Source organism: Rhipicephalus microplus, chromosome 7 (assembly GCF_043290135.1).
Source record: "Rhipicephalus microplus isolate Deutch F79 chromosome 7, USDA_Rmic, whole genome shotgun sequence".
Lineage (NCBI taxonomy): Eukaryota > Metazoa > Arthropoda > Arachnida > Ixodida > Ixodidae > Rhipicephalus > Rhipicephalus microplus.
In genome coordinates this window covers 41,861,186-41,878,980 of record NC_134706.1, presented here as the reverse complement: position 1 = coordinate 41,878,980, position 17,795 = coordinate 41,861,186, and the positions used below count along the sequence as shown (strand labels likewise).

At 46.3% G+C, this 17,795-nt stretch overlaps 1 protein-coding gene across 2 annotated transcripts in view; it reads right to left on the bottom strand.

Moving 5' to 3' along the window:
• LOC119179251 (glutamate receptor ionotropic, NMDA 2B-like) overlaps positions 1 to 17,795 on the bottom strand; it is a 207,174-nt gene that overhangs the window by 67,239 nt on the left and 122,140 nt on the right. For both annotated transcript variants that reach the window (XM_075869078.1, XM_075869079.1), the window contains one exon: positions 167 to 319. In XM_075869078.1, the coding sequence (XP_075725193.1) occupies positions 167 to 286 (120 nt within the window). In that variant the 5' untranslated portion in view covers positions 287 to 319. The remainder of the gene's footprint in view (positions 1 to 166; positions 320 to 17,795) is intronic.

The window sequence follows — 17,795 nt, the reverse complement described above, 5'->3', positions numbered from 1 at the left end:
CGGACTGACGGAAGTTTCAACCCACTCATCATCATTCACTCCGTGGATATGCTGCGATACCGTTTTTATTGACATGCAATGCAATGCAACTGGCTACTAGGACGACTACGACGACACGGGACGAAAGAACCACGGCGTAAAGAGCTTCGCCCCTAAAGAAACTTACCTGCTGCACAAAACTCGCCGATGCCTGCGTCGCGGCCGGTAGCAGCAGCGTCGTCTGCAAAAGCAGCGCAGACGACAGCACGGTGAAGAGCGCCGCCGCCCACTGGGCGGCAGCACGCATCCCGCCGTCTTGTACACCTCCGCGTCCAGGGCACTGTGAGACAGACAGGCAATTTGCATTTCTAATGATAAAGGGTGGCACGTTGGTTATGCGGATTTTACGCTCTGAATGTTATACTAAATACAAAAAAATGGCGACACCTTATCCCGCTGCAACAAAGGAACCTGAGCTACAGGCATGACCAATTACGCGTTCACGAAGCCTCATGTTGTAAAACATGCCTATGTTCTGCTCGAAACTCCCCATGCTACGATTCGTTTAAGGTGCCCCCTACCCCTCTTGCATTTCAGACAGCGCTGACTTTTAACTGGCTACGAAATGTTGCTCTTGTTCGCTTGCCCTTGTTGTCACATGCTTGCTTCACAGAGTTGCATTTCACTTTCATGCAAGGATAACGTAGTTGCTACATATTCCTTGATGTCGCCGTCACACGATTCCCTCAAGGAGCTCCAAAGTAGTTGTATTTCCTGCCTTGCGCCGAAGCCATGGATCTGTATACCCAGTGGAACAGCTGTTATGCGACCACACGTTCTCGTTATGAGACTGTAACAAATTCGTACGGCTTTCAGGAGCGTCCATTACATCATCACGAGCTTATTCACCTCTGGTGATGAGCAGTATGCACTTACACACTCGTGTGGTCTAGTCTCTATTGAGTAGCTCATTTGAACTCTCAGATAGCCACCTTCTAAAGTCGTGCGACCGTAGCATCGTCATGCTCACTCCTGATGCAAGAGTTACCTGTTCATACGGTTTTCCCAAGTGGTCAGGAAGCGTCCCTATCTGGCCATCTGGAAGCAACAAGCCACGTGGCAAGTGTCACGTGACCGCGGTGACAGAACACCTGTGACGTTGCACCATGTTGACGCCTCGCCACGTTGTGCTAAGGTAACATACGAGGTCGTATGCGCGCTTTACTATGGTCACGCCTGGCCACGTTGTCTCTAGGTCACATACGGGGTCACGTGACGGGTGTCACGGGACAACGTGGCCACGACGCATTCCGTGTGGCCACGTTAATATCATACATGGCGGCGAAGAACGCATGCTGATCTCTATTTCGTCCCTCCCCCATAATGTGCGCTGCTTCCATAATAGTAGCATGCTTGAGTAATTAGGCGACTGATGCGGGCTGTTTTGTTACTCGCTTTGTGGTACACAGTCTTTATATGCGCGAGTAAAGGCAGGTCGCAGTAAGCAACGTAGAACAGTCACTCAATGTATGGCAAAAACATATCATCTCAAAACAAATACCACTGTTATCCGCTCAAATAAGAAAATAGTGAGAATAACGAAACGTCGTTAAGGAAACGTCGTCCGATATCCAGCTGTCGAAAACGCAATCATCATGCACGGGTCATGAGGCACTTTTCCGCCCTTACCCACGGTGATATGTAGCACTAGTTAACGCAACTTTTCGAACTCTGGTTGCCCTTTGAGCGCTCGATAAACGATCCTGTTAGGATCATTCATGTAGTCTTGAACACGCTGTGTTACTCCGCTTTTGAAGAACAAAAATCGCTAAAAGAAAACCCGCCCCTGCATATTACTTTTAATCGCTGCTCTCTGCTGTGCTAGCCATATATGTTGGAAATATTGAGGCGTACCAGACACTCGATCCGACGCCCTTTATTACGCTGCAATAAAAGAACTGCCACAATTGCGGCACCATAAAGGTTGCACGCCGAACAACACCACCACCACAGATTGCAAGTGGCCCTTCTCTCTTCTAATGCAGCTACGCTGGAACCCCATTCGCTGAATATTTCTACCCTCTGTTTGAGTTTTAGCGTGTGTTTCGGAATACAGCGCCACGTGAACGAAGCATCCGCTCGTTAAACCGTGTAACGTACGCAATAAACCCCCAAATACGCCAGACAAATGAGAGGAAGAAAAAGCGAGACGTTCAAGTAGTATGTTGTTGCAGGCTATCTGCATAATTTGCCAAAGTGGATTGTTCAATTCGCCAATTATGCGTTCTCCATCAATACCCGCTAGTTAGACATAATGTTTCCTCATATTTCTCGAACAGTAGCGCCCGTGCTCACGCGTCGCATTAGAAATTGGTATTCATCTACTCTGAAATTCAATCTGCCCTTCTTCTAGTTCATTTCTACGTTTACAGCACGCGCACATATACAAAAAAAAACATTCAGGGGAAAGGTGGAAATTATTCTGCGCCCACCTCTCTCTCTCTTTGGCTCGTTCCTTTCATGTACCATAAACGTCAAATTAGATTACGAGCACGCCCAAATTTACGAGCTTTCAATATTTCCTTTCACGATTTTCGTAACTCACATTCCCTTCGCATTCATTAGCCATTGACTCTGTGTTATCTCATGTTCCCGTAAAATCACTAAGCGATCACTGTCAAAAGAAGGCAGCCCTTATTATGTGTTGCTAATATTTATTTTATTCACGCGTTACATTTTCCTTCTTCTTTGTTTCAGTACCAGAAAGTATAAATGCGGTTGGTGTCATCCAATAATACGTGCTGAAACAGAGGACGGTTTTCTTTTTCATTTTTAAGGCTTTTCTTTTGTGTGTGTGTTGACCTGTAAAGCGAATATATCCAATAAGCTGTCAGTGCCTAGGGTGAGAGTGGCAACGGCTCCTCTTGGGTCGAGTATGCACGGCCGTTCCGTAAACACAAAGGAGAATTAGTTTCTAAGGGTGTTCTCTCCCCACCCCTCCCCCGAGTCATCCATCTTCTTCCGGAACGGAGGCCAAGGCAGGACTCGGGAATGCCAGTCTTCCATAAACGCCACCATGTTTCGCACCCTTCTCTCCCCATTCCCAAGTATCAGCAAGCAAAAGCCGCCGTTACAGCCTTTCGACCCACAACCGAACAAAAAGAACAGCCCCACCGCGAAATGCAACCACCTACAAACGTGGCAACCAAAGATCATCAAACAGTCACGGTCATAAAGCGAGCATCCGCTCATTGCCTGGCACCCTGGAGCACTGATGGCAACGGAAATTGGGAGAATAGGGAAATGGAAAGAGGGGGAGAGGAAGAATGGAAGCAGATAGGGATGGGTTGGTCTTGTGGTATGTGGAGGAGGGGGAAGGGGGGCTGGCGGCTGCACAAACGCCATAGGGCTACAACTAGGACGGCGCTCTCTCAACAAAGACATGGCTCAAGCGATGCGAAAGCGGGAAAGAGGTTGCTCCTGTCGCCGCCAGAACGAGCGGGAGGCATAGAGAGAGGGAGAGAGTGGGAGAGGAAGAAAAGGAGAGACGGCGCCGAGATTTATGATGGCAATCGGAGCACGCGCAGCGTCTTGTTCTAGGCGCTGCCGGCCTTTACCACTAGGGCTCACCCCTGCACCTCGCCCAGACATCCGTCGCTCTCTCAACTGGCTTCCCGACCAAGTCCTCCTTCCTTGCCCCGACTCACTAATCGGCTCTCAGGACCCAGCTATGCCTTACTCTGCCCCCTTTCTCACTCCAGCTATGCGTTTTCTTGGTCGTCGGACTTTTCCATTTTCAGTCGTCTTGCTTTTATTTTGAGTTCGTGGAGTCTTCATGATGGCAACCTGAAAGCATTTCTCATTTTTAACCAATTCCCAAGTGTGCTCAAATATTCAGCGCTGTTGCGATTGAAAAGCAAGATATGGTCATGAGCACGTGATTTTAGCGCAGCACGACGGAAGAAGAAAGCTGCGAGAAGGAAACTGCAAGGTGAGTGTTCCTAAGAACACCATAAACGCGGAGGTAAAAGAGAAAAATGATACGGAATAATAATAATATCCATATTATCGTATATTATTAGTAATTAATAATAATAAAAATAAAGTTAATGATTAATAAATGATGGATGTTGGCCGAAATTAAAGCGTAATTCACTTCACAAATTTCCCTCTCCCGTACAGATGAACAGAAAGGCACAAAAATTAAAGTTTGATGCATATTGTCACGGTACAGCGTGAACCAAAGGCAGATAAACGTTGACACAGGGACTCTCAGCAGCCAAACAGCAAGATCGCCTTCTTTATCTTCAATCAGCCAGAGCTCCACTACCTGGTGTCCGCCAAATCCCCTTATCATCGTTTTGGTCCACCAGTACACACGCGTCAATATGTACAAGAATGGCATGCAATTAAAGTCACAACAAAAAAGAAATGATACAGATACATACTTATCAGCATATATACAAAATGGCTTTAATAAAGAGGCACTCATACAAATAACAAGCAAAACGGAATAAAACTGACAGCTGTTAGAGGATGTGAGTAATTGAGTAATGGTATTGGTTTCTTTGAGAGAGAAATTTATGTTTTCGCGGAATAAAAGAAGCCTAAACATTTGTAAACAGGGTAGAAGAAAATTGACAACATATCCACGGGGTGAATGATGGCGAGTAAAGCGAAGCTGGGTCCGCACGCTACTGCCGTGCCGCTTCGATCTCCCGTTCTCGTGGGGGGACTTTGTCGGCGCCGCCACACAACTTCACGGCACAGTTCTGCATCGCGCGCTCGCACATCGGGGTTCTGTCTTCGAGCGCGAGCGAGCGCGAGCCGCCGCCGCCTTGCGCGTATCATACTTTTTATCGGCAAACAGTGAATCATCCGCTGGCCGCATCCATCCATCCGTCCTCTGTCTGTCTGTCTGTCTGTCTGTCTGTCTGTCTGTCTGTCTGTCTGTCTGTCTGTCTGACGCACGGACGGACGGATGAATGTATGGACGGGCGCATGCACGAACAGATGGACGCACGGATAGACAAATGGATGGACACGTGGACGGACGGACACACCGATGGACGCACAGATGGACGCACGAGTGGACGAAGGAACGGGCGCATGGACGAACGCAGGGACGGAGGGACGGACGCACAGATGGGGGCACAAATGGAAGCACGAAAGGATGGACGGATGGACGCATGAACGGATGCACGAATGGACGGACGGACGGATGGATGGAAGCAAGAACGAACGAACGGCCGGAAGTACGGACGGAATGACGGATGCTTTGCCTCACTCATCATCATTCACTCGAAGGATATGCTGTGACTTTTATTATTTATCATGCTACAAGTAACGCCCTGTAGTGTCGTACCATTTGCATTTTTCAGCGTATACGCATTTCGTTATACATACAAGTACCGCCCTCTACGGACGGTTCAAAAACTAACGAGAGGTGGCTACATACGATTACGACGGAACGCTCAGCCTACGCCTTCAGGAGCTTCGCTCCTAAAAAAGATTCACTGCGCATGGGCACATGTTCAGTGGTATTGATTCCGTCCTTATTTTTAACCTCAAGCTGAAGCTGTTCAAGCACGCCGCAACAGTAGTTATGCTTACAAGAACGTGCTCACGAGAAACGGGCTTGCACAGTTTTACTCGATTACTGCTGCGTAAGAGTGGTTGGTTTGAGAGGCTGCATTCATACAACCAGACTACAAACGAAGTGGCTTTATTGAAGCGAAATCAAGAAACGCTATGTTCATATGTCACTGATTCTTGAGTTGGCATACTCAGAATTATTCGGACATATTAAGCCGTGAGTATGAGCCCAAGCAAATCCAGATGAATTGATGCGTTGATGAGTCCAAGTGAATCCGGTTGGGAAATTTTTTTTGTAAGTCTTTTGAGGGAAATTTTCATGAGCATGAGTCAGAGCAAGCTATAAACGAAAAATGCCTATCCTGGTTTAACCTGACAAGCTCCACTTTTTTTACTGACCCAATGTTAATTCAACTCCATTTCAGCATTGATTACAGTTTTATGTCAGCCCACGTTCGTTACGTAAGGAGTTAAGCTAGTATTATTCAAGTTCGTAGTTATGAAAAATTGGCAGATCCCACGTACAGTGGGAATCGATGATATGCGAAGCACGAATGGCAAATGTTCATATGTCATTTTAAAATCAGAACAACGTTACGAGGTGGAGGTACATGATGCCGCACATGACTTCCGTGCCATGATTATAATGTTTCGATGTGTCGTTTACCTTCATCATCTATTCACGTCACGTGAAACCAAATTTAGTATATGGGGAGCTAGCGAAACGGCCGCGAGCACGCTATAAGCGTGGTAAGTTGTCATGTTCTTACATAACACGCGTGTCAGGATTATAATGCTTGCACCAGTCATATGCTTTCGTCATTCATTGACGTCACTTAACACCAAATTTGGTATATGTAAAGCTAGCAAAACGGTCACGAGCTCATCATGAAGAGCCCAATATACTCCTATGTAGCGATGACGCGCGCGCACGCTGGGCACAGCAATGCTACGTTAGCAAAACGCGAGCACTCTAAATCTGTTTGCAAGCATCATCGTTATCATCGCCATAATGATCACCACCATTTGTTGAATTTTCGGAAGTTCAAATAATAAATCAATCTGATCACCATCGTTTGAACATTTATGAAAATACAGTGGAATAATGGGAAGACAAAAATTTTCTTACGAAAATTCTTGAACATATATGTGGTTTTTGCAGAGTAGTACCCGTTACCAAAAAGAACCAACTAAATATGTTACTCGCTACTCCAACAAAAAATTGACGCGCTACCTACAAAAAAAGGTAACGCGTTACCCTTACCCTAACCGCAAAAAGTAACGCATACTTCTGCCGTTACTGCACAATCACAAACTTTAACCAATGTGTCGTTGTTGCAGGTACCCACAATCAGCATTTTTTATGTGTCAAATATACGTTTGAAGTAAAACTTCTAACCCCCAAAAGAATTATATAGTTATTATGCTCATCTAACGAGTAATGTTTGTACAACTGTACCAAACCTTGGTAATATTATAGTGGCCAAAAGTTGCTTGCTGTATGTGATGTCGTAGGCCCGTGTGCTCAGATTTGGGTGCACGTTAAAGAACCCCAGGTGGTCAAAATTTCCGGAGCCCTCCACTACGGCGTCTCTCATAATCATATGGTGGTTTTGGGACGTTAAACCCCACAAATCAATCAATCAATGCTTGCTGTATGTGATGGCTTGTGACTCTGTGGCACATGAAGGAGCATTTTTTCTCAATGAAACAATAAACACAATATTACACTTAATAGTCCACGCTAGCAGCAAGGAAAGTAACACTGAACTCTCAAGATATTTACAGTATAGCCGGCTTTTTCCGCTTATCGTATTTTTTTACGATACCTACAGTGCAGATCGTCGAAATCGGTACTAATAGTCTTTGGGCACTGATTTTGCCCATCACACGCAAGTCGCGGGCACCTGCAATGGCGCTTTCTTTGTTTTTTTTTTTTTGATTGAAGGGGAGGTTGCATGGTTGCGACACCAGATGTCCTTTGGTCCACTCCTGTCGTCTCGTTTGGGCCACCAATACTTATGGCGAGTGTCTCATTGATGCCGGCGCGTATGTGCGGACGACATACACAGAAAACGCCTATACTGAGGATAGGTTTTATGGCTTAGGCACAAAAAAAAGATCCTTGCTTCAACATTTCTTGAACGATTTAGCCTGTATATTTTGCCGCAAACTTTTGCGAGCGTTAAGGCGACCGTCTTCAAGAACAGCCTCGCTGGCTCAGGAATTCAGTAAACGAAAACGTAGCGTCGAGAAACAAGAAAAACTGGTTTTAAAAAGAAAGTGGAAAGTGTATGAAGTTTGTATGAAATCTCTCATATTTAGATCATTTTCAAAAATAGCTTTCTTAGCTCTGAAAGTTTCGAACAATGTTCCTTAACTCTGTGTTATGCATATAATTTGTACACAAGATGTGTTTTTTGTAATGGTAGTATTTGTGTGATACATCAATATGAACTTTCGAGGACGACGGCTGCTGATGAAATTAATCCCTCCGTGTTGAATGTCTTCGATATTTTTAACTCATAAACTATGCAGTAAAAAAACTGAGTTCCTTTTCGGATTATCGGGTATTGTATGCATAAAATATGAAATAATCAATCACATCGAAAATATCATATTTCGAAGTGATTTCTATAGAATCACCCGTTTGCGATAGTGGCGAAGCGTGGGGGTCCATGCCCCAATTCCCCCCAATTTCGTTTTTTCGCCATAGCATACAATGCCTCAAATGACCGTTTGTCTGGTCGGTCCCCCCTTCAGCTCAAAGAGGCGCCCCCCCTTTCAGCCTACCCCCAAAGTTCTTCCTAACCCCCTGCTTTGCAATAACGGCGGGTAAACGCGGGGTACTAGCTGGTTATGTACGCGCGTATAATTTCTATAACTGTAGTTAACCGTAGTGTTGGTGTGACAGAGGTATTTACGGGCTTTAGTTGATTGAGAGGGTAGCGAGAAACCAAGCCAACCAAGGTATCGAGAAAAAATTAAGAACTTTTTTTTTCTTCATAAGAAAAAAAGCTCGAGGTTTCGCGCCTCACTCGCATTCTTTATAACAGTTTTTTTCCCTTCAGTAAAGCTACGTCTATTGTTCATGATGTGCAGAACTTTATTTAGGCAGGCTCTCCATTGGTAGGACACCTGTATACTGGTAAGTGACTGGCTGTCTTCTGGATCGTCCAGAATTCCACAAAAAAAAAAAGCCGCTTATAAATTCGGCTTGAAGTCTAGCATACTCAACTTGTCCAATTTGATGAAGTGGTTGTTGACTGTACGCTACATATGCTCAGCGAGTGTGATCCTTTGTCACTCGAACTTGCAGGCGACGGTTTTATGTTGCCGCAGGTTCTCGAAGACGTTATTCGCTTTCGCCACGTACGAACCGCGACAATCAGCACTTGGTGTGAAGTAAACCGGCCCATGCACTTTCCCTTCGGGCAGCCTGTCTTTTATGGCACTGAAAGCCGCAGAGACCAGAAATCCGCCTGCTACAATTCACTTCCATTAAAAAAACATATGTCTACAGCTTGGCAAGGCGGCTTACGCTGCTCTGTGTGGCAATCGCCCTGAACTCCACGGAATAGAGATGTTTTTGGAATTCCTATCTGCGATTTCTACGAAAAAAAGGAGATCCCACGTACAGTGGGGAATCGATGATGTGTGAAGCACGAATGAGAAAGGTGGATGTGTCATTTTAAAGTCAGCAGAACGTTACGAGGTGGAGGTAAATGATGCCGTACATGACTTCCATGCCATGATGATCATGTTTAGATGTGTCATTTACCTTCGTCATCTATTCAAGTCGCATGATGCCAAATTTAGTATACATGCCACGAGCACGCTTTGAGTGTAATATGTTGTCATGTTCATAGATGACACGCGTGTCAGGATTATCATGTTTACACCAGTCATAGAATTTATTCATTCATAATCACGTAACACCAAATTTGGTATATGTGGAGCTAGAAAAACGGCCGCGAGCGCATCATAAAGGGCCCAATACACTCCAATATAGCGTTGACGCGCGCGCACGCTGGGCACAGCGATGCTACGTTAGCAAAACGCGAGCACTCTATAGTCTGATGCCAGGCGCGACCAGCGTCCGTCGGTGCGGCCCGACGGCAACCGGTGCGAAATGCGACATGCGTCATTTCGCGCCGATGCGGTACCCAGACAAAACTGCGTCTCCCTCTTTTCAGTGCCGGACGCACTGAAAGGCGCATGCGTCAAACCAACGCAGTGTGGCCCGCGCCTGCGAGTATATGGCAGGACCGGCGCCAGGCGTCGTCACGCCGGCGTGACGCGTCGAAAAGAACGCCGGCGAGCACGCACACCACGTCACGTCAAAATGTATTGGCGCCTTGACTGTCGCGACAATCATCACTTGGTGTGAAGTAAACAGGCCCATGCACTTTCCCTTCGGGCAGCCTGTCTTTTTTCTCACCGAAAGCCGCAGAGACCAGAAATCCGTACATGAGATGCGTATCACACGACACGCATCTCATGATTATCATGTTTGCACCAGTCACATACCTTTGTCAACCATTGACGTCGCGTAATACCAAATTGGGCTTGTGTGAAACTAGCGAAACGGCCGCGAGCGCATCAGGAGTATGGCATGAAGTTATGTTGTTACATGACACGCATATCATGATTATCATGTTTGTATGTGTCATTTACCTATGTCGTCCGGTTGCGCCACGTAATACCGAGTTTGGTACATGTGAAGCCAGGGAAACGGCCACGAACACATCATGACTGTAGCGTGTAATGTTGTTACATGACAGGCATGTCATGATTATCATGTTTCTATGTGTCATTTACCTATGTCGTCCGTTCGCGTTAATACCGAGTTTGGTACACACCATGTGAAACTAGCGAAACGGCCGCGAGCGCATCAGGAGTATGGCATGAAGTTATGTTGTTACATGACACGCACGTTATGATTTTCATGTTATGGTCTGTCGCTTGTGTTCGCCATGCAATCATGCCATACCATACCAGTTTTGCAACATGCCATGTGAACAAAACCACCGAAAGAGCTGCATGACCATAAAATGTAAATCATGACATTCCTGACATGCATTTCATGATTTTCATGTTATGACTAGTCAAATATCTTCTTCATAAAGTCATGTTCTGCCATATCAAGTTGGGTATCGATACCATTATCAAAACTGCCAGGAGAGCTAAAAGTCGTAGGCGGCTAGATAGATAGATAGATAGATAGATAGATAGATAGATAGATAGATAGATAGATAGATAGATAGATAGATAGATAGATAGATAGATAGATAGATAGATAGATAGATAGATAGATAGATAGATAGATAGATAGATGCGCTCAAAGTCGCCGAAGTTCGCTAAGAAATGCTTCGCATTTCAGAACGATTCCTCTCTAGTCAAAGCCTGCAGGCGGACAACTGTCCGGCGGTGCGACAAACAAGCCATTTAGGGGACTCAAGAAAATTCTGCCTAGAATATGAAAACGTAACTAGTAACGTGACACCGCATGTTACTCAGAATTTGTAACGTAAGTACGTTACCCGCTGCAGTTCTAGAACTGTAGCAAGTATTTTACTAAGTTACCAAAAAAAGCAATGCGTTACCGGTAACGACGTTACATGTAACGCGTTACCACCAAAACTCGATTTTCGTGATCAAAACTGGAAATGAACATGCGGCAAACAAATCATGTAGAGTAAATAATGAAATAAATCGTGGTTTAATCGCTCTAACAAGCCTCACTTTCTAACCACTAACTCCGAGGCACCAGAACAATGGCATGAGTGTTCTTTTGATCGAGCAACGTCCATCACGATGCCGAAGAAATAGCAAGCAATCGTCGCAAGATTTTCGGACACTTTTTGGAAGGTACTGAAGGTATTTCCGCGCATAATTCATACACCCGCCAAAGTTAGAGATCGGCGAGTATGAAAAGCGGTGTCGGGAACGTGTACTTAAATCAGTCAAGCATTTATCGTTGCACACGTATCCTTGCACCCACGGAAGTAGCGCACGGTTTCTTCCACGCAGTACTTGCGCCGCATCATTTTGTATCCCTAATCACACGTTGTACCCTCGCGGTTATATCACGTCTGCAGTACTCGGATTCTGTGACCCAAATATCGATCGCCAGTACTGCAGCCGCGGCGCTCCGCCCTCTTCAAATGCTGCGCCACTCTTCATGGCGTTTTATTTAGAGTAGTTGTTGTATTTCCGTATGTACCCGATGATTACTTTGATCTCCCATAGCAGTGGCGTGTTCGTGTAGGCACGTCTACAGTGCATCTCCGCATTTTCGTACGCTTTCTATAGGCGTGCCAGCATTCGTAGATCACCCCACAGCGGACGTGCGGTTCAGGTCTGTTCTTGCTACTATTTTAGGGGCGAAGCTCCTTAGGGCGTGGGCTGTGCGTCCCCTGTAGCCTGTATGTAGCCACCTCTAGTTTAGTTCTTGCAGTGTTCACTAGATGGCGGTGCCGTCCCCTGTATGTAGCCACCTCTAGTTTAGTTCTTGCAGTGTTCACTAGATGGCGGTACCGTCTCCTGTATGTAGCCACCTCTCGTTTAGTTCTTGTAGTGTTCACTAGATGGTGGTACTTGTAGCTGATGATGAAAAGATGCAAGATGTTATAAACTAGAAAGCAGTACTTGTAGTTGATGAAAGACGCGAGATCTTATACACGAACCGCTCTCCCTTCATTTCACAGACCATAAAGCCGTCATAATGAAGGGACATCGCAAGCCATCCATCGTCTAAGAACAAATAAAAGTTGATTTGTGTATATACACACACAGCGTTTCTCACGTCTTTACATGATGATCGACTGGGCGAATTACACGGAAGATTCACAGTTTACCGATGAATCCCTCCGGAGCTTCGCCCATTCATCATCATTCACCCCGTGAATATGCCGTAATTTTTTTATGCACACGCACTGCTCGAAACTTTTTTATTTTCTGAACATCAACTTGGAACGCGCGCATCGGACACCGGAGCGCTAGCAACGATTCCCCGAAAGTGTCCGTAACTTGTCTGTTCTGCCTTGAGGTATGGGATCGCGGACTAAAGCCCGGTATAAAAGCATTCTGTGCGCCGACTGATACAATCAAGTGCTCGTGAAAAACCATGTCTCGTGACGGAAAACGTGGTGCTTCTATCTAACACTGTGTAAGATGTAAGAAAGTGTTCGACGAGACAGAAATGGCAGACTTTGGGAAGGAAAGCACGTGAATTACGTAGCCCTGAAATGTTGCGTTTCAATGCGCAAGTATAGTGTGCGTCGAACATAATGCACGCCGACTGAGTGACCATTCTACGCTGTCAATGAGATATTACTTTTTTTTTCGCGAAAGGTATTTGATGGCGTATACCCGTACGACGCCACCACCCAGAATGGAGCGCGTTTTCTTCGGCCTAGACTGCGCACACTCAGCGCCACCGAAACACCGGGATAGTGCAGTTTCTCTCATATGTCTTTTTATATAACAATCCACCTAGGGAAACTGTGCACGCACTCTCGTGGTTCCGTAAGACAATCAAGATTCACGCAATGTAACCTATGTGTCTAGTATTTGTTCTTTTTTATGTGAGTAGCTTTTACGGGAGCTAGGTATTATTCACCAGCTTCCTTAATCACAAAAGTGAATGCCATATTTCGGTGCAAAGGAAGGAAATGAGACCTGGCGTTTGACTGATTGGCGGAAATTGTCGCACTTGGAAAACGAAGTATTCTGAGTTCGGGGAAACGTCACGAGCAATCAAGGAGTTAAATCAGTGGCAGACAAGAACGGGAACTGATGTAAGAGTTTTCTGGGTGATGAATAGAGTTTCGCATACGCGAATAATTATTGCCAATGTTTAAACTCTCAAAACAACGATACGATTACGAGCGACATGGAGGGTGAAACAAATTTCTGTAGCCTATATATAGTGTTTCCGTGCGCGCGCGTAAAGCTACCTAGATAGGTGTCAAGCCCTTTGCCTCCTTGGAATCTGGCCGCTGCGGCAAGAAGATCGGTATGTCATTCGTTAGCAGAAGGTTTAAACACGTAACTACAAAACAAGTACGATTTTTCTTCTCTACGCAGATTCTCCATGGCCAGCGAGCAACAATGGGTGGCGCGAGGAAATAAATAGCGAGGCGAGCAGTTATAAATGTCACTTTAGTTCCATAGGAGTAAATCATGGCGAGTGGCGAAGTATACCCGGTATCGTGTACCGGTATGTCATCGCACACGTCACCCGAGCGTGGTCACTGCGAATGTAAAGTGGGTGACAAAGTGCACATATATGAAAGTGTATTTGCTTGGTTCGTCTTTAAAGCTCTTCTACTTTGACCGTCTTGTTATAATTCGTATGTATCCTTTAGTTCTGGATTCCGTTATACCTTCATTATTACTGCGTTGTGTTTCTGAAAAGAAGGGCCAATAGTTATTCAAGAGGATGCATTCAAAAGTTGACAAAGACTAGGTCTTCGGAAGATCCTCGGGTGGTATTGCGTTTCTTGCAGTCATGAAAAGCGGTATAGAGCATATTTAGGCATCATATTCTGCATAATCGAGTCACTGTTTATGACGTCTACGTTGAAGTCACTGACTATAGTATAGAGGGTTCGTTTTTTTAGGTGCTTTGTATTGCTTTGTCACAATTATGGCTGATGTTCCTCTATTGTAGGCTCATAGGCTTCGACTGCATCAACCGGTTTCTGTATACCATGACAGCGCGCTATGAGAGAGAGATAAAGATGCAAGGAAAGGCAGGGAGGTTAACAAGACGCACATCCGGTTTGCTACCCTGCACTGGGGAAGTGATAAAGGGGAGAAAAGAGGTTGCAGAAAGGTGAAAAGGTACACACAATCACGAGCACACTCGGGGAGCACACACAGTCTATAGGCGGTCACTCAGGTTTGTTGACTTTAGGTAAAGTAGCAGTGCTTTAGTTGCTTTCTGCGCAACTGAGGCAGATGCCCAAGGTCCTAGTATCTTCTGCACACAAAATGGTCCAAGGTCAAGTTGATTCAAAACCATCCGGAGCTGGCATCGCTGTGTGTCGTAGCAAGCGCAGCTGCCCAGGACTTGTTCGATGGTCTCTTGAGCTCCGCAGTAGTCGCATGTAGGAGTGTCTGCCATACCAATGCGAAAGGAGTACACCTTTGTAAATGCAACACCCAACCAAAGGCGGCATAACAGTGTCGCATCGGAGCGGGAAAGTTGTGATGGCAGCTTTAGCTTGAGCGAAGGATCCAGTTCATAAAGTTGACACCTTTGGAAGCTGGCAGACGACCAGAACGTGAATGTGAGATCTCGAGCCAGCAGGTAAAGTTGTCTTGCTGCATCATTCCTTGATAGAGGAATCGGGACTACACGGGTTTCTTCATGGGCTGAGCGGGCAGCATCATCGGTTAATTGATTTCCGGTAATACCGATATGTCCAGGCAGCCATTGATATATAATATCATGCCCTCGTGCTAGAGCTTCATGATGGCAATGTCTTATTTCTTGTACCGATTGGTCATGACTCCTCCTACGCATGGCATACTGCAAACTCTGAAGCGCTGCCTTCGAATCGCGGAATATGACCCATTTTCCTGGACGTTCTTGAACGAGATATTGTAAAGCAGCCCTTATAGCAGCAAGCTCTGATGCCGTATATGTAGTCATATGCGACAACTTAAACTTGATTGTCATTGCTGCAGCCGGAATTACAACGGCACCTGATGAGCTGCTGGACGAGACGGACCCATCAGTGTATATCTGCGTTCGGTCTAAGTACAACTCATGTAATAATAGCAGTGTTGCTTTCTTCAATGCTACTCTGGAGTGATTGCTTTTCTTTTTGATTCCCGGAATTTCTAGACGTACTTGCGGCTGGTCGAGGCACCACAAAGGACATGCCATTCTCGCAGCTGGCGTATATCCTGATGGAATGCTGTTTAGGTGCTTGGCTATGACGTCTGAAAACGTAGCACGTGGTCTTCCGGAAGGTAGAAGGGCCAAGTGGTGGTCGGGGACACGGTTAGCATGTCGAATGTGCGCTCTTAGGCAATCCACAACTCTATATGCCCCGACCGGATGGTCTTTGGCAAGCATGATTGTGGCATAAGTAGAAGCGCATCGGGGCAGTCCTAGGCAAATACGCAGTGCCTGACCCTGCAAACTCTCCAATGAATTAGTATTCGATTTGCAAGTGTTAGTCAGTACCGGCAAGCTGTAGCGCAACAGACCCAGAAATAGGGCCCTGTACAGCTGTAGCATGGAGGCCACAGAAGTTCCCCATGCTTTCCCGCACAAGAATTTCATTATATGCACAATAGATAGCAGTCTCTTTTTCAAGTACGCACAATGCGGGCTCCACGAAAGACTTCTGTCGAATATTATGCCCAGGAAACGAAGCGTCCGTGCATATTTGACACTCTGTCTATTGATGTAAACAGGGTATGGCGTCATTGGTTTGCGTGTAAACGCCATCAACGCGCACTTCACAGTTGATATATTCAGGCCTTGTTTCTGAAGGTAAGCTATTGTGAGGGTTGCTGCCCGCTGTATTCGTGCACGCACCTGAGGGCGAGTAACTGCAGCACTCCAGAGGCAAATATCATCGGCGTATATGGATAGGCACACCGACTTTGGCAGAACCTTCACCAGACCAATGAGGGCAACATTGAACAATGTGGGGCTTAAAACACCTCCCTGAGGTACTCCACAGTAGGTGTAATGTTGAGCAGTTGTACCCTCATATGTTTGTACAAAGAAACCCCTGCCAGTTATATAATCTTTTATCCATTGAAAGATTCGTCCACCAATGCCCAATGCTGCTAAAGAAGTGAGGATGGCATCGTGAGCTACACTATCATATGCACTCTTCACGTCAAGAAAGAGTGCCACTGATATGCGCTTGCGACTTTTTTCTTGTTGAACAAATGTCGATAAGTCAAGGACACAGTCAATGGAGGAGCGGCCCCGACGAAAGCCTGCCATGCAAGAAGGGTATTTGGTGTATCGTTCCAAGTACCACTCGAGACGAAATAGAACCATTCTTTCCATCACTTTTCCGAGGCAGCTTGCGAGGGCAATAGGGCGATACGCTGTCAAGTCCAATGGTGATTTTCCCGATTTCAAAAGCGGTATTATACGACTTATTTTACATTCTCGGGGAACACTGCCGCTGAGCCAGGAGTTGTTGAAGCATGTTAAAAGTTCTTTTCTGGCTTTTTGTCCAAGGTGTCCCAACGCACTATAAGTAATACCATCCGGACCTGGCGATGACATGCGCTTAGAAGCGACTAACGCACCTTCCAGTTCTTCCATGGTGAATGGAATGTCCATTTCTGGTAATCGCGTCTCAGGAACGATCACGGCGTCGATGCTCTCGTTCATAATATTCCCGGCAACTCTCGTGCAAAATTCTTCAGCCACCTCGAGTTCTGTTTTTCCATGATGGAGTGCCAAAGCTTTAAAAGGGTGCCGTTGTTGCGGAGAGGAGCGAAGACCACGAACTTTTTTTTTTTTTTTTTATTGGCGCTAGTATGCCCTACGGCATCAGTTAAATAAAAAGGAAAAGTTTTGTTTCCTGTATGAAGGCCAGGAGTTGTCGATGCAGTGGACCGTGCGTCCAGCGCGTCAAGTCAGGTGGTCGGCCGGGGTGGTGGTGAAGGCCGCGTAGGTGGCGAGTGCGAGCCTGGTGAAGGCCCGGGCAGGTTCCCAATAGGTGATCAAGCGTTGCCTCTGTGGCTGGGGCAACGCAGAATGGGCACGTCGTTGGGGGAGGCTGTGCACCAGATGTCCATGTAGCCCGGATTGCAGGAGTCAAGGCGGCGCCCACACGAATCCTCCTGAGCGCAACCTCCTCTCGGCGAGTTAAGCCGCCGGGAAGGTCAGATCCACGCGGAGGAATGAGAGCACGCGTGGAGCGCCGGAGGGTTTCTTTGTGCACAAGCAAGCTGTCCTTCGGGGACAAACGAAGTAGAGGCAGCGGGTGTTGAACAGTCGCTGGATGGCAAGCGGCATCTGCTTCCACTTGAGCCGGTGCAGACCGGCGGGTCCACAGAACGCGGACAGGACAGGCACATGAGTGGATCAGTCGGTGTATATCGGAGGCTATATCGATGGAGCTGGTCACTTTTCGCAGCTCTCGAACTGCCTGCGTGGAGTCCGTATATACAAGCAATTTATCGTGTGACAAAGAATCCATTTTGGATATCATAACTGTTAACCCGTC